This window comes from Talpa europaea (genome assembly GCF_964194135.1).
Source record: "Talpa europaea genome assembly, chromosome: 1".
Taxonomy (NCBI): domain Eukaryota; kingdom Metazoa; phylum Chordata; class Mammalia; order Eulipotyphla; family Talpidae; genus Talpa; species Talpa europaea.
Genome location: NC_140073.1, coordinates 15009893 through 15036445, shown reverse-complemented (window position 1 = coordinate 15036445; position 26553 = coordinate 15009893). Strand labels below are relative to the sequence as shown.

Here is a 26553-nt window from a genome sequence, read left to right as displayed (position 1 = left end):
CCAAGACAGAAAACTGGGTTCCGTTCTCCTCTTAGTAGTGACAGAAAGTAGAGGCAGGGAGCCTTCCCTGGAGCAGGAAGAGCTTCATCACACTGTGCTACCAGACCCCCTTAGACGTAGGGCAGCGGGAGCATAAGCTTTTATCTTACTCTAGGGCCAAGATTCCTTCTAGACCTTGCTTGTTCTGGGTGATCAGAAGTGCACCATGTGATTTATCACCTGTCTTGGCTGTAGTTATGGGGGTGAAATAGATGAGCAGAGTCCACAAATATTTTTGAATGGGTTGACTCAGAACAGCTCTTCAATTTGTTACTCAAATCCTTTCCTTGATGACTTCAGGCCTTTGTGGCCTGTGCTACAGCATCTCCCCAACTCTGCCTAAGCATGGTAGCCTTAACAAGACTGCATGTAGCTCAGCCTGGGGTTATGATTTATTTTATATACTCTGTGTCTGTGGTGGTGGTGGTGGGGGGTTTCCCTCTTATTATAATGTCTTTGGCATAGTGGGGGAAGGGTGTACTGTCCCAGAAGCAGGTATCTATGAGGGCATCAACTTTAGTTGCAATCCTGTCTCCTTTGGGTCTGTCTGCTTTTGGCTTTGGTGATAGTAAATATAAACATTCAGTTTCCCCAGTGTTATTGTTTTTTTCTGTCTCTGTCTGTCTCTGCCCCTCTCTGTCCCTTTGTGTACCCCCTTTTCTCCCTCTCTTAAATAAGGTTCTAGCGACCGACTGAAACTTCCTCTGCATTCATTGACTTCACACTGCTGACTTCTGATTTGATTCTCTTCTTCTAGCTTGCTGTCATATATTCCCCTGCTCCAGTGCAGTGAGTCTCAGACCTGTGCCTGCATACAGTGTTTTCAATGACTGATGAAATAAATTAGGGCCCAACTCATCTATGTACTTAATAATGTTGTATCTGTTTGTATTGACCTGGAAGGTCATCTTTAGTGAAAAAGAAGGCAGTTCACAGTAGGGCATATATATTTTTTTAAGTCATTCTTTTTAAAGATTTATTTTATTTATTTATACATACAAGAACTGGGGTGTAGGTCAGAGGTGCAAAGGGTGAGAGGATTCACCAGAGACAGAGGGGGAAGCAGAACAGGCAGATCTACTGAAATACACTGCCGAGGGGAGCAGCGCGCCAGACAGGAGAGTCTGCTGCATTATGTGGGTTAGCTCCCTGGCTGGGAATTGAACTCATGTCCATAGTGGCTGGCTGTACTTTGATAGTGCTGAGACTTTAACCCCTGCACCACCAGGGAGGCCCACAATACAGCATATTTAGAGAGAGTCTGCTTTTACTTTTGTTGTTGTTGTTTTTAAGCCCCACTTAATGCACAAATACTAAACTCATGAAGCAATCCTGTGTGTGTATAATATATGTAGGTATATAAAAAAAAAAGGTCTGGGGGATTATAGCCCAAACATTGACAGTGTTTATTTCTTGGGAGTAGTTAAACCAAAATGTTTATGCTCTTGGCAGGTCATGGACCTTTTTGTGACTCTGAATGATGAAAAGCTTATCTATGCAAAAAAAAAAATGTGCATATACAGAATATATGCGTAGACTGCACTCCAATTTTAGGGAGTGCAGGGATTCTTCTGATAACTACTTTGATCCCTCCAGTGTGTGTGGGTATTACATTCTAGTATCAATCTTAGTTCATCTATTTTTAAGTACTGAGGAAGCCCCTCACTTTTGCCTTCATGATAATTACATTCTAAATAATACATAATGAGCTGCTGCTGCATTTCTTGGACGCAGCTAAAGGCAAGGGAGATGACGCGGCCTCTGTATTACAGAGAAATTCGTTATTATCACTCATGCAACCTTCAAGTGTTTTTCAAGGCCTGTTCTGTCCAAATCTTTTTCTTAAATTCTGAGAAGGCAGTTTCATTGTGTATTAGGTAAAGCTTACTAATATGTCTTAGGGCCAAATTTATGGTATGATAGTTACAGTTTTATATGCTATATACTTACTTTATAGTATATTGGGTCCCCAAGACAATCAGTAGTTGGGAGCCTAATTTTAAATTATTGGAGAGGCTGTTGGTATTATATATTTGTGTTTGTGTTATGTTATTGGGCTTAGCTATGATTCATTTTAGTAACAGAAACTCCAATTATAAGATTGTTTTTGTGGGCAAATGTGATCCACTTTTCAATAACTGTTTGGTACACTTTCTGGAAATGCTTTGGGCAAAGTATGAAGTTGCTTATTTATTGTTAGCATGAAACTCAATAAGTAACCAGGAGCTTGTTTGCCCCTACAACACTCAAATTTATCTAGACTTTTATCCACCAAGTGAAGGCCATAAATAAAGCTATCCCTTTTTAAACCTAGGCTTAAAGCACAGTATTTTATCAGCCTTTATTATGCACTATAGATCAAAGACATTTGTGTGTTCACTATCTGAGATCATTTAAGGCCCAAGCTCCGGAGCAGAACCCTACAGCTTACTTGCTGCGTCTTTGGCTCCTCTACCAAAGCATCTCAGGTGGTGTCTTTCACCTGCCGGCTGATTCCTCTGTGGGACACTAGCCAGTGTGTACTTGTATTGCGCCTGCCTGTGATACTGCATAGGTGAGTTGTTAAAGCTTCTGGTCTTTCCTGGGAGCAGCAGCACCCCAATCACAGTCAGCCAAGTCAGCATCCAGCTCTTGGTTGCTAGATACTGTTTTCTAATAGAGGATCCAGGACTGCTTGGAAAAATGCTACTTCTAGGGCTAGGGCAGGAGAATAGAAGATGAGCCTGAAATATCTCTTTGTACCAGAGAGCAAGAAAGTATTCAAAGACTAATGGGAACATGTCAAAAAGATACAGAAGCCAGCTTGAAAGGGAACTTTTCTCCCACTAACCAAGTCTGGACAAACTGAACATGAAAATTAAAATGATAGAAATAAATCGCAATCTTTTGACTAAAACAGGGAACTATGAGCCCATACTAATAATGATAAATAAATGAATAAATGAACACTTTGATGAGGAATGGACTATAGGATAGTTTCAAAGTATCTTTTTTTTTTTTTATGGACCTTTTTTTTTTTTTTTTTTAAGCTTTATTTATTTATTTATTTATACATACAAGCACTGGGTACAGTCAGAAGCACGGGAGGGTGAGAGAATTCACCAGAGCCAGAGCGGAGAGCAGAGCAGGCAGAAGGACCGAAGTACACTGCTAAGGGGAGCAGCGGGCGGCAGGAGAGGTCTGTGCGCCATGTGGGACCCTCCTCCGGTAGCCAGGGAGCAGCCGGGGATCGAACCAGCACTGGAGAGGCTGCAGGCAGCTTCGCAACCCAGCTCTCAACCGCTGCGCCACCCAGGAGGCCCAGTTTCAAAGTATCTTTACACAAAACACCAAAGTAGTTGTTAATTGCAAAGGTAAAAATAGTAACTTGATAGTGGAGGAGACCAGAGATACTACCTTAAGAAATCAGTTACTGTCATGTATCAGTTCAGACCAAACCCAAAACAAACCTTAGAAGTGTGACTGTAAAACTGAGGCTACCAGAGGGGAATGGGGATGGTAGAGAAGAAAGTGAGGAGGGGACACATTGGACTATGGTAGAGGATGTGGGTAGACAGGGAGTGTGGGTGATGGAGACCTTGGTTGTGAGTGTGGTGTGGTAGCCCACACCACAAGAGGGTGGGGTGCTATATTTCTGAATCATACATGGTATTGTAAAACAATGTTACCTTAATGAGAAAAATCATTTGTTTCTAAGAAAAAAAAATGATTTTGATTTTTTAAAAAGCCAGTAAGGGGACAAGTTGAAATTTTGTATCATTGAAGTTTTGGTACTAAGTTACAGGAATGCCTGCTACTTCTTTTATCCAGAATTTTGTAACTTTATGCAGTAGTCATGGGAAGATATTGGTTCCTGGGTTATGTAGATCCTACAAATGTTGACACAGTATCCAAAAATTCACAATTACTAATATCACCCTCAATCTCATAAAAAAAAATCTTTCAGCCTCATGTATTAAGTACAATTATGATTTTAACTTAAAATTTATCATGGATAACAAATACTGTTTTCTTGAAATGACAAACTTAACTCATTCAGCTTTGAGTGTGTGTCTGCCGAATCTGAATAAGCATAGTTTTTTCTGTCAGTTGTTAATTCAAGTAACATGGCACTACATAGAAAGGAGCTAGTTCAGGTGCTGGTTCCATTGCACTAACGCTTGTCCTCGAGACAGCCACTGTGTCAGGTGCATGGAACCAAGTGCTCTTCGCATATATCCCGTTTTGTCACAGAGAATATTAAAAAGACACATACTCAAGGTTTAATATAATTAATGAGTTTACTGCATTATCAAGGGACAGTCTTAATGAAACTGACTTTTTTCTTTTTTACTGCAAGTAGCTGAGAGATACAGTGACTTAATACAGTTAGGTGCTACTGTTTTGATTCATGTCAAGGTTCTAGCCCTTTTACTCTCCACTGCTTTAGTGCCATTGGTGTAAGTGTGGACACACTAAAAAAAGGCAAATAATGCCTTAGTTTTTTGATCCCTGGCAACCCTTCTGGTCATGGAGCACACGGAAGAGAACCACCACACTAAATTATGTGTGTGTGGGTGATGGGCTTCTTGTTAGCCACTGAATCTCACGTGGTTTAGGGGGATAAAATGACTTGTACAGTATTTGTAACTTTTTCTTGCTTGAGATTATTTTAAAAATTAAACAAATATGAACGATAGCCTTTCTGACATTGAAAACTGAAGTTTTTGAGAATCATCACTGGCAAATTTCAACATTATCTCTATAAATTCTTGTGCAGATTAAATGACATGTAATTTAATCAAATGCTTGACATTTAACCTGTGCTTAGTAATGGATAATAATTATTACTCCTATTTATTTGTCTGGCAGCCTATTAACTATACCCCTATGCATTTCACATGGAACCTGTAGGTTTTTTAGCATATCCTAGAGTTGGGATGATTTATACCAAGTTCTTATCCTTTGTTCAAAGAGCACAGGAGACTGTAGCAACCACTTAGGCTGTTATTTTGGTTAATATGTGAAAAGTATGCTCTGTTAACAATTTAAATGAAGAGGTTTTTTTGGGGTTTTTTTGGTGTGTGGAACAGAAAGATGGTTCTACTCTTAGCAAAATGTTGTTGAACTATATTGGTCCTAAAAGTGTTAATTGCCTAAAGTAAAAATGCATTTCAATAGCGGAAATGTTAACTTTTATGATTCTTTCAAGAGATACTGGGTTTGGTTTTTTTTTTTTTTTTTTTTGGTTTAAAGAAATAAAAACAACTGCTAAGTTTCTCTTTTCACAAAGTGAGCAGCCCAAATCTTGAAATGAGTGTTTTTTTTCCCCTTTGAGATTTTACAAAACCAATGGACTCTCATAAGAACAAAGTGACAGGTTAAAATGAAAAGAGGTTACTCTGAAAAAAAAAAATAAATAAAAGTAGCTCAGTCAGCACTTTTTAGAAGCAGAGTACTGTGTGATATTTGACTTCTAATTAATTTTAACCATCTTTTTCTTTGAAAGAAGAAGGGATGAATATTATGGAGGGCTCCAAAAATATCTCTTTTGCATTTACAGCTTGACTTTTAGCTCATGGTTATCCTGCATGGAAAATTGGTCAAGCCTGGTCCAAATCAGTGCTAGTAATGTCATTTTTCTAGCCAATCTACCTCAAGGGAAAAAAACAAACAAACAAACAAAAAACGAAAAACTCTTTTTACTAAGAAGTAACAGAGAAACCATTTATATGATTAAAAAATAATCCTGAGACATAGTCATTGCTTTATTTGTGAGACTATGAAGACAGTTTTAGTTCTAAGATAGCATCATTTATTAGCCAGATTTCTAAAGCAATGGATAAAACCATTGTGTCTGCTCTCCCTAAAGCTGGGTGTCTAATCGGCCTTAACACTCCTCAGACTTTTAACCTCAAAGTCTCCCGGCTGGCCTGCCTCCCATCTTCATTGCTGCTCTCCTTCGGGCCGCCTCTCTCTTGGGATTAATGCAGCAGATGCTGTGTTCTTTCCCTGCCACCCCGTCACTTTTTATAACAGGCTGTGCATCCTCTTCTCTGCCACTAGTATTTCCTTCCTAAAAAACAAGTGTGATCTTGTCACTTCCCAGCTTAATAGCTTTCTGCTAAGTACTCCTGACACAGAGGCTGAAATGTCAACTTTTTCAAGGGCTGCTTCCATAGCTGTGTGGACAGGACCCCACGCTTACCCGGGCCTGTACTTGGGTCAATATCTGCTGCTGCCATATGGAAACTTAATAATTTTCTATCTATGGGCTCTCCTGCATTTTCGCATGGGGCCCTGCAAATTCCATGACCAGTGCTGCTCGTGATCATATCCGACCTCCACTAGCTTCCTGCTACAGAAGTTTTTCTTTCCACCTCTCCATGTATACCAATTGCTCCATCCACAGTGGTTTTTGCAGGATACGCCACAGTCTGCCTTTGCCTACTCTTCCCTTTCTCTGCATGCAAGTGCCCTACTTGACTACTCAATGCATATATTACCTGTTTAACATCCCACTCAGCAAGAGTGAGTTGCTTTCCCTTTGCATGCTTTGTTCATGTTTATTAGAGAGCAACGGTTGGTTTACTCATATCTCCTTCACCAAAATATGGTCTGCATAAGTGTATCTGCCATCATCCTCAGGGTGAAGTCTGACATGTAGATACTGCTCAGCATGCACTTCTTGGATTTATTCATTCAAACCATGTTTATTGAATTCCTATAGTGGACTAGGTACTGCTGGACTCTGAGAGTGGAGTGGGAGAGAAAAAGAAAAAACAGACAGAGGCTCTGCCCTCAGAGAGCTAACACTTTAGCAAGGGAGATGCTTTAAAAAAAAAAGATTTATTTATGCACACAAGAACTGGGGTACAGACTGGAGGTGCAGGGGGTGGTGGTGAGAGGATTCACCAGAGACAGAGTGGGGAACAGAACAGGGAGATCTACTGAAGCACACTGCTGAAGGGAGCAGTAGGCGAGACAGGAGAGGTCTGCTGCACCATGTGGGTAGCTCCCTGGCTGGGGATTGAACTCATGCTGCAGTGGCTGAGGATAGCTTCATACACTGCCTCTTAACCCCTTGCGCCACCAGGGAGGCCCCAGTGAGATGCTTTTTTTGGACTGCAAATGACTATATCCCGAATAAATAACTTCAGGTTTTACTTTAGAATGGGAAATCTTCTGCCTTCTTGGCAGAAGTGGTGGTGGTGGAATATTATAAGCACTGAGTACCAGAGGATCTTGCATAAGACAGCTGTCCTTGGTTTATTTTGTGACATTAAGGAGAAGGGTGAATGTCAGCAAGATTCTAGATTTCTTCCCTCAAATCTGAGATTCATTGATCATGAGACAATGATGTAGCTTAAAAGAATAAAGAACGAAAAACTAATTCCAGCAGGCCATTCATTGTAAGGCACTCTGACTTCAAATCAAAAACTGGAATAGAAATGTGCATCTTGGGAATGTGAGCATATTGGGGAAAATGGGCATCTTGGAATAGATACGACATAGTAGTTCAAAGGTTAATTGCAAATAAATTGAGTCAGGGAAATACTTGGACACTAAAGATGTGATTAAAATTAATATATCATGATTGATTCACAGATGAGTCTGTAATAAATAATTCACTTTTAAAAGTTGAGTTAGATGTGTGTGTTTAACTAGAAAAAAGATGTGCAGCTGATGCCAAGAAGAAAGTTAATCACACAGAAATACCTATAGTAGCCTCGCTATTTTGGAAAAAGCAACTTATGTAATGCAGTCATCTTTGTAGACCTTGGTAGATAAAGAAAACATTAGTGTAAACATTTACACTTTTACAAAATACATTCTCATGTGTGATGACTTGTGAACCTCACAAGAACTCTGCAGGGTTGTTTACAACCTAAGAAGTGGAATTCCTGAAGGTTTAAAAGGTTTGTGTGTAGGGCTCTCAGCCATCAAATCATTTATATTGAATAGTAAATATACTGTTAACATCAGTTAAGGAATCTTCTAGGTCAATTATTCTCTTCAGTTTATTCATAGATTCCTAGTTAGGGGCAATAGTTTTCATTGAGTCTAACTATGAATCAGATCTCTTGTGAACTAGATCTTTAGTTTGTGACATAAATCCTTTTAGATCAAGAGTGGAAACCTATGTGGATTAATGCTCTGTAATGACCTGACATTGACTTTGACTGAAGAAAATTTTATCTTTGGAAGGGAAGCTGGATTTTAAATTAATTCTTTTGATATCTCATGGATTGCCAGAGAAGAAGTATGCCTCACTTGCTGCTGACCTTGACTAAGTCAAGTGAGAATGGGGTTAGTTGAGGGGCAAAAAGGGAGACTGTGTGGGGTGCCTCCTGTAAGCCAGTTGCTATCACTTGAACCTCACATAAATTGGGTAGTCTTACCTTCATTTTCACAAGAGGGGGCTGAGGCTCAAAGAAGATATGTGACTTGCTCAAAGTCGTTTAGCAAGTAAGTGTGGAAATGAAATTGGTACCTACGTCTTGGTGACCTCAGAATCCATGCCGTCTTCTCGGAGGTGCTCACGGTGAAGCCAGAAGTAAACACTATACTTTACCTCAGATGAATTTTGTTTCTACAGAGACTCATTTCAGAATCTGTTATTTCCAATAGCTCTGTTTGGAACTTAATAGTCCTGTGCAAAGAAGAACACCCAGGTCTGTCTTGTATCACATTGTAGCTTTATTACTGTGTATTTTGGGTCAATTTTTAAATCTAGTGACTATTAACTATTAAGCAATTCTAAATTGCAGTATGGTTGTATTCATTTTATTTTTATCTGATGAATTTATCAGACCTTAAATACTCTACAATTTAAAGACTTCTCCCAGAACTTAATGAAGCAGTAGTTTGCAAATAGGATCACAAAACCAGTGATATATTTAAAGAATATATAACATTATGATATGAATCATGTGTTATTATTTGTACCTAACAGCCTAAAAAGTAGTCATTATTGATTTATGAAAGGAGAATTGGTCAAGGAACATTCAACATTGGCTCTGTGACGTTAGAGGTTTTATTGCAGAACTATTATGTAGACTATCATTTCTTGGATGGTCTCAGGATTGCTTCATATTATCCTGGTTTAAATTTCCTATCGAGTTAAAAAATGGAGTTTGAAAGGATGTCATCAAAGGCTTTCATTTTAATTGCCATGTGTTAATTTTCCTTCTCTCCATTTGTGTTTTTTCCCTCTAGGAGAAAAATTTAAGGTGGACACAAAGACCATTGCTGTTGACTTTACCTCAGAAGATATTTATGACAAAATTAAAACAAGCTTGGCAGGCCTTCAAATTGGTGTTTTAGGTTTGTATCATTGCCATACATATGGATTTTTCTTGCATTTATTGTTTGATTTTCACTATGAATGAACATTTCCTTTTTGAGTGTTAGCTGTTTACTTGATAAAATGACCAGTGAGAAGGAAATTGCCTTGTTAATAACGATTGACATTAGACGACGTTAAGCTATAGACATTTGATTCTTTTTGTTTTTCGTTATGTATTAACAACTATTCTACTTCTGATTGTTTTCCCTGCCTGATTTATTTCCGATCTCTTAATCTCTATATATTTAGATAGGGTTATTTTGTAGTATTCCTTTACGGTGGTGACACTGACCTCTTTTTACAGTTGAGGAATGTAAGCTTAGCAAAGTATCTCTGGCCTCTTGTTCATTATCAACATCCTCTCCCCGACACCAAGCCTTTTTTGGGGACATTTTCCCCCATAACCTTCCCTCCTCACCATGAAATTTTGATACCACAAGTACACTGTTTATGTGCTTGTATGCATATCTGTGCCTTATATAGAAAAAGAGAAAAATGTTTCCTGTCCTTTCTTTAGAAACCTTTCTTCCTCAGACTGTAAAAAAATGGTCTCATATTTAATTTCTAAATAAGACAGTTACAACCAATTAAACACGTAAAACCCCACACAGTTCTGATTGAATATTTATTCACACACAAGTTTGCTTTTGATAGTTAGTTGGTTACATGTCAAATAAAAATAATCATAGCTAACGTTTACAGAACCTGTACTGTAGCACTTCCCATACACCATTTTATTAAGTGGCTGCACATTTAGCTTCCTTTCTACTTTACCACCACAGCTGTCTTCCTCAAACATAAACTTCATATAATTATTATTGACAGCCGCTATTAACAGCTTTCTTTTACCTCCATTGCAGTATAATTTTAATTTGTCCAGATTTTTTGACGGAACTTTAGGTGTTATGAACTAAATATTATTATTTGGTCATCTTTCAGCCCTAATCTTCTTAATGTGGGTATAACCTCTACAACTTGTGAGGGGTCTGGCATATACAGGTTTTATTTTTCTAATTATTTATATTTTTTAAAGATTTATTTATTTATTTAGACTAGCACTGGGTACAGTCAGAAGCGCAGGAGGATGAGAGAATTCACCAGAGCCAGAGCAGAGAGCAGAGCAGGCCGACTGAAGAAGTACACTGCTGAGGGGAGCAGTGGGCAGCAGGAGAGGTCTGCGCGCCATGTGGGACCCTCACCTGGTGGCCGCAGATCGAACCGGTGCTGCAGAGGCTGCGGGCAGCTTCGCAACCCAGCGCTCAACCATTGCGCCACTGGGGAGGCCCAGTTTTTCTAATTATTATGTGAATCTGCAGTCCCTCCAACTTCTGTCTTCCTTCACCCCTCCCCGTCCAGATCCCACATACCCCCACTTCTTTCAGGAAAGGGTGAAAAACTTACCTATTCTCCCTCTTCCTATGCTTACCATTAATCTCATCTCTAAAATTCCCTGTAACAAACATATAGATTGATTTCTGTTAAGATCTAGCAATCTTGGGCCTCCCCTAGTGGCGCAGTGGTTGAGCGCTGGGCTGTGAGGCTGCCCGCAGCCTCTGCAGCGCTGGTTCGTTCCCCGGCTGCCAGTGAGGGTCCCACCAAAAAAAAAAAAAAAAATCTAGCAATCTTATATTAAGTCATAGGAAGGATTTTTTTTCTACCTAATATTAATGAAACCACTAATGATAAAAAGAAAAATAAATCACCAAGGAACACTTCATTTGAGTTGCATTAACCGCCAAAGTATATTCTGTATTCAGTAAAGAAAATTATTATTTTCAGAATTACAAAGGAAAATGCCAAACCCCTTTGTCTTGAAAGACACATTAAGGTTTCAATAAGATGAGTGGAAAGAAAATGGCCATGAATTGTGTGAATTTATACTGAAAGGTCACCATAACTTGATAAGACTATAAATGCTTAAAGTTGAGAAGTTGGACACTTAACTCTGTTATGTAAAATGGGTAAGCATCTGCTGTCTTCTTTCAGGCAAATGCCAAGAAACACAGACTTGAGAAAGCTTAAAAAGCTTCAACTATTTAGAGAAAATGACATCAGTACTCCTTTGAATAAGCAAACAATTGGTTTACAAAATGAGATTGCTATAATGCTTACTTGATATCTCAAGAGACACCGCTCCCTCCATGTGCTCCAGATTGGTTGGGAGGACTTTGTCCAGTATATCCCAGGAGGTGTAATTTTCCAAGGCCAAAAGAGTAGCCTGGGACTTGAAGTATGCAACACACAGTACTTTTTCCCCAATTCTGCTACTATGAATTCCTTTAACTTTTAAAAATTGACATCATCTGCACCTCCCTGGTGGCACAAGGGGTTAAGTCTCAGCTCAAGAAGCTATCCGCAGCCAATGCAGGATGGGTTCGATCCCTGGCCGGGGAGCTGACTCACATGGTGCAGCAGACCTCTCCTGTCTCACAGGCTGCTCCCCTCAGCAGTATATTCAGTCACTCCACCTACTCTTCTCCCTGCTCTGTCTCTGGTGAATCCTCTCCCCTCCCCATACCTCTGGCCTTGGATGCATACCCCAGTTCTTGGATGCATAAATAAAATAAATCTTAAAAAAATTAAAAAAAAAAGTGACATCCTTCATTCTAGATTTAAAAATAGAAAAGACCTCTTGAAAAAATAGTTAATTTCTAATTCATTAAAAAAAATCAATCATCGCTTTATTCAATCTTTTAATGCATCCTAGACCAAGAGTTTACCCATGTCCAATGCTGTCAAGGTCTTCTCCATTCATGACGTCATGGTTTATATAAGTTGTAAGATCGAGAGAGTTTATATAAGTTTATATAAGTTGTAAGATCGAGAGAGTCACGGGGTAACCTGTGATACCATGTTGGTGATGTGTGTTCAGGACTATTTATTACCCATTGACTTTCTTCTGTCTATACACAATATCCAGAATTTAATAGAGGCATAATTTTAATAACTATGTATGGATAATAAATGCCAGTTGGTTGCCAAAAAATCATTGATTGCACATTCTGGACTAGACCTTATTATTTCCTTTTCCTATGCCCTTTATAAGTGAATACTTGCTCCATTAATGTACTTGGTGGATTATTTTTTAGTGTCCTTTCCTTCCTTTCAGCTGAATGTAAAAATGTCTTTTTGCTGTCCTTGCCCAAGCAACCTTTATGGAAAATGTTTGGGAAGTAGTTGTGTTCTGCTAAAACCTAAATATTTCCGAGAATGTTCTGGAATGGAGAGGAGTCAAATTTTGGGAATATTTATCCTGAAAGTTAGTTTGGGCAATAATGAGTTCTTAAGATCAATCTACTCTAGTTCTGTTTTAGAGTTTCTTAATAAAAGAAACAGGTATATTATTAATTAGTTGGGGAAAGGATTAGTTAGCTTCCCAATGATGTATTAGCTTCTAGATAATTGGCATGGGATCCAGAAATGGGTCACGCCTTATAGTTCAGCTTCCCGAAATATCAGAAGAAGAGGAAATTGGTGTAGATCTAGGAGAGGGAGAAATGGGTCTACAGGAAAGGGGTTGAGTAAAACTTTTCTAGGATCAAAGAAACAAAAGGAAACTTGAGCACTGTAGGAACAAGGCATCTAGGTTTCCAGTCCCAACTGAGTAAGGAAATTACAAGTAGAAGAGTCTTGCTTCTTGCTTCAGAAGGTTTAGAAACATAAAGTTACAGAATATCTTGCTATTCTCAAGAATATTACTAATTAAAATTAGTTTTAAGTTGCCCTCTTTTGAAATGTAAATTTCTCTGGAAGAGCCAATGATACCTATCATTTACATCTTCTTGGGATTAGGACTTGCAGTTTATTACCAGTATACTTTTCTGCTGGATCTATGCCTCGACAAATGACTATTTTATTTTTTATTTTTTTAAAAGATTTATTTATGCGTACAAGAACTGTGCCCTCTCCTTGTAGTCTGGACCCAAAAATCACCCACCTTAAGCATCATCAGCGTGTTCACCAACCAGGGGACTCCACATACTTCGTTCAGTGTACAGAGTTTTTGCTAAGGTTCCATTGTGTAGACATAATTAACTGAATCGTTTGCCATGTGATGAAACTCGATTTCCAGACCCAAAGATTGTGCTGGGTCAAAGTGCCAGCCCTCCAGTCTATTAGTCTTTCTGCTGACCAATTTCCATCCTGACCCATCTGGTTAGCATAAACGTGGATGAGATTGAGGTACCCATCATGAATGACAGACACTCCAGTCACCTTGGAAATTCCAAGGACCTAGAACCACCACTCCTGGAACCTGGAACCTGGAACAAAGACCAGTGTTACTTTACTATATGTAACCGCTCCTGTTTGTTGAATGGTTCATTTACTTAATCATATGCTAATTCATTCAATCAGTAAAAATCCAGAGAGATAGCAGTAAATAAAACTTACATTGTGGCAGCTTTCCTGGAAGATAGTATGAGGTCAGAGTCCCCAGACGGGTTAGATAGGCTTTACTCAATCAGTCCAGAGTAGGTCTCTTGTCACCTCAGTGTGGGAACTAGAGGCCAGTTAAGGCTGTAAGCCTTGGGAGCTCTATCACCATTACTTCAAGAATGCAGATTGTTTGGGGTTAAGACCAGCCAGGCCCCTGAAGGCTAGGAGCAGCTTCTGCCCTTGCCTAAGTTCTTCAAAGAGATCATCATGTCCTCTGCTTCTTCCCTTCTAATCAAAGAAGCAATCACTGCTCTCCCTCATATAATCTAGAACAATGTCCTTTGGTGGGGGGGGTCTCACCCAGTTCTAGGTTTATCAGTGAACGTATTCTCTGTATCTAAGATTCATCTTTATTCTCAGAATGAGGATGAGGTCATGCCCTCCTCATCTGTCTTGTGCAGTCTCCCCCTCCCTGTCCTGGACACCTCACACCCCAAACTGCAAGACAAATATCCCCAGTCCGCTCCATTATTCTTTAGAATTTTCAGCGATTACAGTAAATTCTCCATACATGTGCTATTTAATTGATTTGTTTTCCTTTGCTAACTTGTCTGATGTTGTTTTGATTAATCGTCCTGCACGAGAAAAACCCAGAGAGGTGGGGGATGATTTCTCTTGCACCTCGATAATAGCCATTGAACAAGTAATTGGGAATGTGGCATTGTAATGAAAGGGTCTGTTACTGAGAAAACTAAGGTGTCAGTGATGAACTCTGGGAGAGCAATATTAACTGAAGGCTGATTAACCCTGAGAGAAAATATGTGGAAAGGGCTTGCAGGCAAAAGAAACAGAATGCATCAAAGCCCTGAGGTGAATGTACTCGGCAAGTTGTTGGAACTGACAGATGATGTGTGACAAAAGATACAGAACATGTAGTACAAAAGGGGAGTGACCAGAGTGTGGAGATTAAACAGGCTACATCATAAAAGGCTTAGGACACCAGGTTAACAAATTTGAACTTTATCAGAAGGGTGGTATAGACATTGTAGAGTTTTAAAACAGTGAACTGACATCATATTAGAATTTCAGAGGACAAGAATTGGTACAAGAAGACTGGTCAGGCTACTTCAGCAATGAAGCATGAGATGATGGTGCTTTATGTCAAGGCTGTCAGCAATGGCATGGATAAAAATGGGTTGACTAGAGAGATGTTAAGGAAATAGAAACAGGATCAATTTCTGATGAGGGTCCTCATCAGAAGTCTTGCCGGACAGAGTAAAGAAAAACTGGTTTCTCTAAACCATTATTGCCAGCATTTGTTAAGCATTTTTAATAACCGTGCAATTCCTCATTTAATGCTCAACAGTCTTATGAAGTAGATTGTGATATTATTATGCCCATTTTACAGATAAGAAATAGACTTCCAGAGGTTTAAACAAACTTCCAGAATCAAAACTTCCAGGTTTTGTCTTGAACAGCCTGGTATTACTTCTTTAAGGCAGGAAACCCTGGGGCAGGAGGAATTCTATGGAGAGAAATGACTTGACTTTGGATGTTAAACTTGAGAGAGCTGGGAGAACCCCAAGTAGAGATTCAAGTCCACAGCCCTTAGTGTTGATTGAGGCAGAAGCCTAGTGTAGCCAGTTGTGGGATGCAGACAAGGCACAGGGGTGTTTTTATACTACAAGTCTCATCAGAAACATTATCAGACTAAGTATAGTGCCTTATAGTTTCATTAGATGTGTTGAATGAGATTGGGTTTCTAAAGGGAAAATAAGAGAATTCAAGTGCATTTCCTTTTACTCGAAAACCACTAAATGGTATTAATTAAAGCAGAACCTTTAACTTAAAACTGGATAATTAGCTGTGATTCAGAAATGTAAATAGAACTGTAATTCATGAAATTGATAAATGTTCCTCTTGTTGGCTAAAATTTCACTAAACCACATCTCAGCCTTCTTTCCCCAGCCCCACTTCCAAGTTTCTGTATGGCAAATCTTACCTCGTTTTATAATGACGATCACATAGCAATTTGTAATTAAACAGTGGAAACGAAATGTTCTGTTGTGTTGCTTCTGACTCAATCTTAATTTTTCAATTTCTGATGAAAGCCACTGCAAATTTAAAGCCTCGTAAACTCTCTTTTATTTAGAAATTGCTACTCGCAAGTGTATGAAAACTGTAAAGTTTGCAAAATGTTTTACATGGTGTTCCAAATATCATCTGTCAGAGGATGAACATGTGCTAGCTACAGCAATATGTTAAATAAGGCAAAAAAGGAATTTTCTTTGCCTTACTTTCCAAACTCTATAGACTATAAATCTAGATCTATTTGAATGAAATACAGAGGATACAGGAGCAATTCAGATCAATTTAATCACTATAAACAGTTATTCTTGTTAACTGTCGCCCAGAGCTCTCTTTCAGAAGGTCTTTCCACTTTGACACTGGTCGTACATAAGAAAAGCAGAGACCAGGCCTCCTTGGTGGCGCAGGGGTTAACTCTCAGCACTATCAAGCTATAATGCTATTGCCAGTCTCTGCAGCATGAATTCAATCCCCAGCCAGGAAGCTAACCCACATGGCACAGCAGACCTCTCCTGTCTCGCCCCCTGCTCCCCTCAACAGTGTATTTCATTCAGTCTGCCTGTTCTGCTTCATACTCTGTCTCTGGTGAATCCTCTCACCCCCTGTACCTCTGGCCTGCACCCCAGTTCTTCTACGCAAAAATAAATAAAAAATAAATCTTTAAAAAGGAAAAAACAAAAAAGAAAAGCAGAGATCTTTTCTGACCTGCTACATCCTCTGCACCCAGAATAGCATTGGGTACAAAATTGGACTTGCATAAATACTTGTTAATAAATGATCACACAACAACACAACTCTCCCTCCTTGGTTTATTAATATATTATATGTTCTAGATACTGGGTTACAGATGTTACACGTGTTATTTCATTTTATGCTTAAGTTACTATTTTATATAAGGACAATGAGGAAACTGAGGCTTATCAGGGTGGAATCACCTGCCTCCTGTTGGAGCTAGTGGTTGTAGAGCCAGGGCTGAAACCCAGGACTGAGGTCCACACCATTCTTGTTGAAAAGCTCAGGACAAGAGGAGATCCCCACTTTTTACACTTAAAAATACATTTTATTTTGAAATATAATGGAGTGGCAGCATTTTTCCTAATACATTGTTGTTATGAACAGGCTTTCCATTTTCTAGTCTTTAATTTGAATGCTAGACCTGGATTAATGTAGATAGCTATAAATGTGACCAAATGTGAACTTAACATTTACTACTTTGTTATGATGAGAAGTAAACAGAAAACATGGCATAATTTGATATATTCTGGGAAGGTCAACCTTTTGGCTATGCATTTTTAAATGTCCTTAAGTTCTTGTCTCTGACTAACACAGAAAAGCATCAGGTTGGAGATAATCTATGTGTAGTTACCCCTATCTGTTATTATTGTGTTTGTTCATATGGATTTTTATTTTCTAGTTATTTATTGTTGTTTGCTCCTCCCTCATGCCCAACCCAGATACCAAAAATCTAATTTTCTAATGACATCATTATCATAGCAGCTGGTTTTGATAAAGTACTTAGTCTAGTAAGGTCAGAAGCAGCAGCAAATGAATTTGGAAGAAAGAAATCTTGTGTATTTTTTTTTTTTTAAGTATACGACATGGAAGTGATTTTTCAACAGCGATAGGAAGGATTTAGAATATTTACCTGACATTCAGAGTTACTCTGTGGATTTTCTGAGTCTTTAAAACACAGCATTTATTGGTACTGGTGTTTTTGAAAGTTCTAGGTGGGGGGCATGGAGAACAGTGCAATGTCATTCTTCCCTTCAAGGATCCACTGGATTAAGATGTTCTTTGCCCTCCACCTCCTTTCTCTCTCCTCTCACCCTGACCTTGTTCTTGGTCCAATGCCACTTTTTTTTTTTTAAGATTTATTTTATTTATTTATGCTGGGGTGTAGGTCAGAGGTGCAGGTGATGGTGAGAGGATTCACCAGAGACAGAGTGGGGAGCAGAACAGGTAAATCTACTGAAATACACTGCTGAGGGAAGTGGCGGGCATGACAAGAGAGGTCTGCTGCGCCATTTGGGTCACCTCCCTGGCCGGGGATCCAACTCATGCTGCAGTGGCTGCTGATGACTTCATAGTGCTGAGATTTAAGCCCTTGCACCACCAGGGAGCTCCCCCCTTCTCCATTTCTGTGCCCTGTCTTCTTTATCTCTTATATTGGGCTCTTGCCAGTGTCACAACACCAGTGGGAAGCTGATGAAGATGTTGTGTCTCTTCATGGTCCTGTGGTGGGGTAGTGGTTGGAATTCTGACATTACACGGACATCCTTTGTTTTCTGAGAGACAAGGTGTGTCACATGAGTAAAAGGTTTTTGTGGTTCATGGAATAAAAATTTTAAGGCTGCTTCTAGTACCTCGCTTGAATATTTTTTTTAAAAAAATTCACCAATGAGTAGATATTTAATGCCAATTTAAAATGGTACCTTCTAGAAAGGATTTCTAACTATGTGAATAATGTTGAAACAACTTGTAGCATTCATTGGTTTGGTGAATCCTTTCATGAATCCTGTAAAAAATAAAGATAGCATTGCATATACCCATTCTTAATGAGATGAAATTAGAATGGAAATATTTCCATCCTTCACTCCTACCCAAAGCCTGTTTTCTTCCTTTTCCAAGTCCCTGACAGTGTTTTCGCTTTCTGCCTACCGTTTGGTTATTGCTGCCACCTACTGTCTCTAAATAAAATTGCAGCGGGGATCCTTTTCCCAAAGATTTACACTATTTTGCAGTTTTTATGGAAATAACTACTTGAGAGTAATAGTTATTTTTCTCTATATTCTTAAATAATAGCACTCTGAAGTGATTACTTATTGTGGAGATATAATGGATACATATTATTCCACCCGCAAAAGATCCAACTAAGAAAGCAAGAAGGGATTTAAGAGCCCTTATCCCTAGTACATGACAAATTGCCAGTGTGACCTTGGCATGTACTTCCCCTTATGAAATCAGTCTCAGTGCTCTGAAATACCTATTCTTGCTTTCATATTTTTTTTTCCTGTGTGTAATTTTGATTATAAAAGCATAGCTCTTATACGTGATACTCTTCATTTCTTTGGGCTAAAGTTCTCAGTGTTGAACATGTTTTCTTTTAGAGGTACATTAACCGGATGCTTACATTTTCTTTGTGTGAGTAGATAGCTTTGACCACTTTCCTTTGCTCAGTTAGCAGAGACGTATTTGAATATTTTCTCTTGTTAATACAGCCTTGACCAGAGTAACACGATCCCCTGTTTGCTTAGTTATTTGTGGACTTCCTTTCCTTCACTAGGTACTTGTAGTCCTCGTAAGATTACAAAGTTACTGTGCTGCTTGCCAAGTTTCTAGCTTTTAAAAACCCAAACCTGGATTTTAAAAGATTATAATTATACTATTCCATCCTCCTTAGCATTTTGACGTAGAACATTAATATTTCCATGGTGTAGATAGAAATCTGAAAACAGAAAGTTTTGCAGGTATGGGAGAGTGAAGAGAGATGGTGCTCAGTGTCCTTTTTTAAACATCCTAAGAGTATTAGGATTTGGCAAAGATTGTTTTATCTTAAACTGACGTAGAAAAGAAAATTTTGTTTACGTGTGGCATTTTAGCTGATAATTTGGTTATTGCTATTTCTCATAGTTACATTGTAAGTTATTTATCCTTTATAATTATGTAGATGGTTAAAGCAAAGTCAAGCGAACATGAAGCCTCACCTTCAACTAGTTTTGACTTAATTGGTAACAGATCTTTTATAGAATTCCTAGAACCTCTGGTGGGTGGAGAACCTATTAAATAAAATAAAAATAGATTTGGACCTGCTGTTAATAATTATGTTTAGATACTATCCTACTCAGTTGGCAGGAACCCTAATTAAATATAGTTTGCTTTGCCATTATCCTTTGCTTACAGATTTTCAGATTTTACTGGTCTTGTGTAAGCCATACTACCCGAATTTTGTAAGTAAAATCTTGAGGCTTACCTCCTCAAGTGTCCAGCTTACAGCTAAATATAGAGTCCTTATTGAGACCCTTTGAACTACAAATTGTGTTAGTCTATTAGAAAAGTTACTATTACTATTATCAGGTTTGCCTGACACAGTTCCTTATAAGCTTTAGCTGACTGATTATAATTTCATTACCTTCTTGCTACTGGAAATTTTCTAATACTTTACAGTTTTATTAAACATTGCTATCAGATTTCTGTTTATTATCCAGTTATTACTGATGCTTTTTTCCTGAACTAAAGTCTGGATGGAGGCATACAGTGGCTTTAATGCCATGGTTAAGAGTCTAAACCCTGAAGTCCAATTTCCTGAGTTTGAATCCCAGCCTCACTTTGCTCTGTCACAATAGCAGCAAGTTATTTAACTGCTATGAACTTCGGTTCCCTAATATGTGAAAAAGAAATAATAATAGGAACTAACTAACAGGGGTATTATGATAATTAAATGTAATGGATAATACATTTCACTATTTATTTGGTTAAATTCCAAGATATTTTGTACTTTATATTTTATTCCGGTGATGTTCCTTATTCTGGGTTGTTCTTTGTCTTTTCTGGGCTAGGGAACAGCATAGGATAATCTTAATATTAATCATATGTAAATTTATTTGTACCTTCTGCCTTGTTTTATAGCTCCAGTCTTAGGTTGGATGATTGGGGAGGGGAGGGATATCAGGACGATGAAGACATGATCTTGACTTTCAGGGCTGCTTGGTCCCATAAGGGTTGGGTGGTTTACTGGGGACACTTATTCAGACCCACCCTGGTCACCTCCACAGAGAAACTGTCCCTTCCTTCCGAGGTGAGGTCAGATTCTCCAGGAATAGGCTCACACAGCATTCTGCTTTGTCATGAAATCATTATTTAATTCTTTTTTGTGTAGTGCCCCCCTTTCTTTCTACTAGGTAGTATTTTCCATGATACCAGACAGTACCTTTTCTGGTGTTTCTGTTCCCTAGCACATGTCTTGCACCTTGGTTTATGGCAGGTATTTGTTGAATGAGCAAATGAGTTCTCATTTTGAGATGAAAAAATGAGATGCATGTTTTATGTGACTTATCCCCAGTCCCCACACATTGCTTGAACAGTAGTGAGTGGAACTCAAGTTTCCAGTTTCCCACTATAGTAGTCGCTGCTCTTTCTAGTACACTAAGAAAATTTCCGATCTGGAGAGGGTCTAAGCAATATCTCAAGTAATTGGATTAAAGAAGCAGAGTACACCCACTTCCAAAGTGCTATGGAAATTGAAAGACGAGTTTAAGTCTTTTTGTCTGGGTTTGGGTACAGAAAGGTTTAATGAAGGAGGACACATTTGAACTGTATAATATAGAGAGTTTGGATAAAAAGATATGGGAAATGTCACTCAGCTAGAAAGAGTATTTTATGTCATCATATATATTCTTTTAGTCTTGATATATTTCATGCCATTATAACAGGAAATCTATAAACTATGCTAACCAGCTAATTATCTTGTCTTATTTCAGTGAACAATGTGGGAATGTCATATGAGTATCCTGAATACTTTTTGGAAATTCCAGACCTGGACAATGTAAGTCTTTTCTGTTATATTGTGGCAACAGAAAAACCCCATGCAGGTGTCGGTGAGGCAGTGCAGTCCAGTGGTGACGACTGTGAGCCTAGACTCTAGAGCCTGAGTTTCACGCCTGGCTCTTCTTCCCGCTCCCTCAGTTACCCTATGATGATCCTTGGATGATCCATCTCTTGCTCATAAATTAGGCAGCTTCATGTGTGTTGGAAGGATTGAAAGAGAAAATATTTATAACCTCAATTGTACAGTGCCAGGTTCAATAATAGCTCCAGTTTTGTTATTCTTATTTTTATTATATCAGTGCGGCTCTGTTTTAAGTATCAGGATTCTAAACATCAATTTAAAATTCATAAATATGTTAACCTATGGCAATTACAGTTGATTCAGGTAAACTAGCTCTACTAAAATGAAAGCTACATCTCTGGTGTATGCGTAAATCTATAATAAAACCCAGAAAAGCCTATCATTGAAGGAATATGTAAATTCTTTTAAATTGTTGAAAAGCTTAAATTCAATAATTTCTCCTTTCATATTAGCCGAGAGGAAATGGCAAAGGGCTCGTGTTTATTTTAGATATAGTGTCTTTCTGCTTCCACATTTTACTTGCACATAGACCTTGGATTTTGCATATTAGCATAAATTGCTGCTGTTGGTAGAAAAGTACTATAGCACTGAGAATAAAATAAACTCTACCTCTCCACCCCAACTTCTATCACGGTCACTGCTGTATGGGGAAAATTTTCAGTGCACCTTTAGATCATATGTATCTATAATATAGTCACTTCCATAATCAAATCTATATAAAATTATCAATTTTTTTTGCAGACCATCAAGAACCTGATAAATATTAATGTTCTTTCTGTTTGCAAGGTAAGCACCTTCTTCATAAATACATCATCCTTTTTTGTTTCTATTTAAAATCACTGACAAATTCACTCGTTCATTTCTTGTTTCCACACAAATACATATTACTGATGGAAGGGGTCTGTGGCTTCAGGAGGTAAAAAGAACTAGATACTAAACAAGTGTTTGTATTGCTTTGCTTTTGAGCAACTGATCATTTGTTAAATGCCTCCCATATGCAAAACCTGTAATAGACCCTGGGAGTGCACAGACTAACTTAGACTGGGGGTTGATTTCTATAGAGTTTCCATCCAGTCACAACTCATCACTGACATATTGTTTCCTTTTTGTATTCCCTATGATACAAGCCAGTTGATGAGTTAAATGTTGTAGGAAAGCATTCTGTGGGGCGAATGGGACTATACAGTAATGAGCGATGATTATTATTTTTTTTAACCATGCATATTAACTATGATAGTTCCTAGTTGCTATGTGTGCACTAGAACCCAGCTATGTCACTTGTATGTGCTGACAAAAGACACCAATGCTCATAGATGCTGAAAAGAATAGCTGATAATTATGAACATATCAGTACCATTTCCCCCTTACATTCTAGCTATCGCTACACTAAGATACCATACCCTGATGATACATACCAGGCCAGGAGAAAACATTGCCTGAGGCAGAATTTTCATAGGTGTGACATCAGATATTTTAAATTTGAACATACTGATGGAAAACCAAATCCATTTTGGTAACACTTTTTTTTTTTTTTTTTAAAGATTTATTTATTTATTTATACAAGCACTGGGTACAGTCAGAAGCGCGGGAGGGTGAGAGAATTCACCAGAGCAGGGAACAGAACAGGCAGGCTGATGAAGAAACACACTGCTAAGGGGAGCAGCGGGTGCAGCAGGAGAGGTCTGTCGCACCATGTGGGACCCTTGCCTGTGGCCGGGGATCGAACCGGCGCTGCAGAGGCTGCAGGCAGCTTCGCAGCCTGCTGCGCCACCAGGGGAGGCCCTTCAGTAACACTCTTGTACTAGTTTACTTAAGGAAATCAAAAGGCATTTAACTCAAAACAATTAATTAATTCAAATAAGAACCTAATGGTTAATTTTCACTCTCTGGGGTGGTCTTTAGCTTTTCCTCTATTATGAAATCTCTGAAAGATAATTCTTGTGTCTTCACATCCTGAGAAATCCTAAAACCTTTAAACATAGTGATCATAAGTCCAATAATGACCCAAAAAGCTTATGTCTTGTCCATTTTTTCAAGTATAGCTGTGTCTCTTCCTGTCTATTTTATAAGTGTTCCTTTAAAGTGTTTAGTTAATTCATTTTTTATATGACTTTAGCAATATGGTTGACTCTATAAGGGAAAACTGCTTGCATACCGAATGATACTTGGTAGCTTGCATTTAAAAGCAACTCAAATGGTGTATATTATAAAATGCCATGCATTTAAGAAACAAAGTCACTGTATCTTTTTCATTGTTATTAACTCAGGTTTTTACTCATGTGAGATTCAGTCTTAGTAAGGTAAACTACTCACAAGTGGCTCCTTTAGTTTTGGAGCAAGACCCGAACACACAAAATTGATGCTTTTGAAATGTTAATATGAATCTATCTTTGGAGTCTTAAAGATATTTCCCTTGGAATATTTATATAAATGTAATTATTTTCTAATAATCTGTAGGAGGTTTCATGTTAATGAAATAATTCCACCATTTATTAGTTATATGACCTTGAGCAAGTTACTCTCAGTGCTTCAGTTTTCATTTGTAAATTAAGGCTGATAATTTCCTTTACCTCACAGACTTGTTTGGGGGGTTAAAACAAGGTACTACATGGAAACCTCTTAGTGCCCAAATCCTAGGAAGGGCTTTAAAAAAAAGTTACTATTATTTTCTTAACTCGGAACTGATACAGATTTTAAGTACAACTATGATTTTAGGTTTTTTTTGTTTGTTTTTTTAAATTTTTATCAATGCTTTTTTATATTGTGGTAACACTGGTTTACAATTCTGTATGTGATTTAGGGATATAGGTTCATACCTCCTCAGATGTATGTCACCAAACTATATCACCACCAGAAAACCCATAGTTCCATACCCTAGACCTTGGGCTCCCTCCCCGCTAAGCTCTACCTGTATTCTCTTTCCCCTCTAGAAGCCCCAGTCATATTTCCAGGGTTTGTTTTGATTTAGTTTTATCAGTTTCTTTGCTTTGTTTCTTTCTTTTCCACATATGAGTGAAATCATCTGATATTGATTTTAGTTTTTAGCAAGCAAAGCTTTTTGATCAAAATTAATATCACTTCTAGTCTATAATTTGTATATCTTGTGGTTTTGCCTTTTGAAATGACTATTGTATGCTATTGTTTTGATAATCTTTTTCTAGAACTTTTGACCAGTGCTTAAAAATAATGAGTGTTTAAGCGATGTACTTGTTTCATAATGTCTTGTAATACTTTAGTGATAAAAAATATGTTCAAGTGTTTAAATTTTGTTTTATAGAAATGATTAATAGTAGCTATAAATTAGTGTCCTGATAGTTTTAATTCCTCTGTCAGATAAACTTGCTAAGGTTTTTACATAAGATATGTTAGTATTTTCTCCTGTAGCCTCCTGCTCGTCATTACTTACAGTAGTATATGCCCTTATGGGGTGTATCCTGGCCATCTCCAAAACATGCATTTTTTGGCTGACAGTGGACAGAATACTGAAGTTAAAAGCCAAGATCCTGACCTTGATCTGTGAGAACAAGTCAGCTCATTGTGCTCCACAACCACACTCTGCATCCTCAGATAGCATCTGAGCACAGACCAGGCAGCGTGTGCTGGTGGGGACACCCCAGTTCCCCACTTAAAGGCAAATCGTGCCCAGAGGTGGTGGGGCATGTGTGTGTGTGGATTAAGCAGCACAAAATGCAATAACACACTAGAGTACTTTCAGGTTTTTAAAAATAAGGTTGAAATAATAATGAGGCACCAATACAAATTATGAAATGCTTCTTCCACCTCTTCCGTCTTCTTCCCCCACTTGCTTCTTTTCATAGTGGCATTTACCCTCATGCCCATGAAGCAGGTGAGTGGAGACAAATGCTAACTGACCCCACCCATCGCATTGTGAATCATATTGTGGGAAGGGGTCACTCGCAGAACCAGGCTTTAAAACTGTAGTTTTGGGCAAATCAGACTCCATTTACAAAGCACTAAGGGAGTTTGCTCTTCAAATCACTTCTTCATTAAGCCAAAAAACCTTCCTTTAATTTGTCTTTAGTGTGAACAGGAATTGTCCTGTACCTTTGTCATGCACACTGTTAGTGGCAAAATAACTCAAAACTCTTACTCATTTATTCATCATGGAATGACTGACATCCGAGAACAGCCTGGTAGCTAGTTCTTGTGCTGCAGGCTGGCGCTGTGCAATTATTATCTCTGCAGCGCTATTGACTCATGATAATACTGGTGTTAAAAGTGGTTCGACTTGAGCAACGGGAGATGAGTGGGGTGCTGTGGCCACCAGCAGGCCAGCAAGGGCCACCAGGACACGAGTGTGTAGGAACTGGAGAGCTGTGCTCAAGAGGGTAGAGAACCATAGACAGCTTGGAAGTCGAAATCCTTCTATGTGTGTGTGGCATGATCTAATTGTGTGTTTCCAGTGGCAGACTGACGTGACAGTGTGTATTTGGTAGCATATGTGTGTATCTTATTTACACAGAGGCATAGACATCACCCTGATGGGGTGTTGCATGCGCCACTCCCAGGGCGAGTGCTCGTTCATGTTGCTGTGATTGACTCTATGGTCTATTTTGACAAATTGTGCCTGGTGTCCTGTAGGGGATGCAGTATTGCCAGGGTTCATGTCCAGTCGCTGTTGCTGTTTGGAGCCTGGGGTAACTTAAAAGAAGATGAAAGTTGGCCTGGCTCTAGGTTCTTACCAGGTTTTATGGTGGCTGGACATGAAGGGTAGTAGGGCATGGAAGTCTGCAGTTTAATGCCACAATAAAGGTATGGTAAGGACTTACACCTATAAGAAAGAGAACAAACTCTCCTCACTGTCAGTGTTGGTCTGAGTCTTTTTCTCCTTAAGAAACCCCATGGTAGGGGATGACTGGCTGCACAGCATGCCAGGAAGGACTGGAGATAGCTGCTTGCCTTTGTGACCTTGAGCTTGTGCCCCTTCATGGGAGACATTTGCAGAGTAGGGCCCAGCATCTTGTTACAAGTTCTCTGCTACACCACAGCCTTGAATGTGACCTGGTTCTGCATTTTTTTAGATGTAGGATTATTGTTTGATCCATGGGCTCCCATCTGTATCAGTCGGTCAGGT

At 38.7% G+C, this 26553-nt stretch overlaps 1 protein-coding gene across 1 annotated transcript in view; it reads left to right on the top strand.

Moving 5' to 3' along the window:
* HSD17B12 (hydroxysteroid 17-beta dehydrogenase 12) overlaps positions 1–26553 on the top strand; it is a gene marked incomplete at both ends in the record, with an annotated part of 127413 nt that overhangs the window by 68741 nt on the left and 32119 nt on the right. The window contains 3 exons of the mRNA XM_084236084.1: positions 9238–9345; positions 21310–21374; positions 22200–22244. Of these exons, the coding sequence (XP_084092210.1) occupies positions 9238–9345; positions 21310–21374; positions 22200–22244 (218 nt within the window). The remainder of the gene's footprint in view (positions 1–9237; positions 9346–21309; positions 21375–22199; positions 22245–26553) is intronic.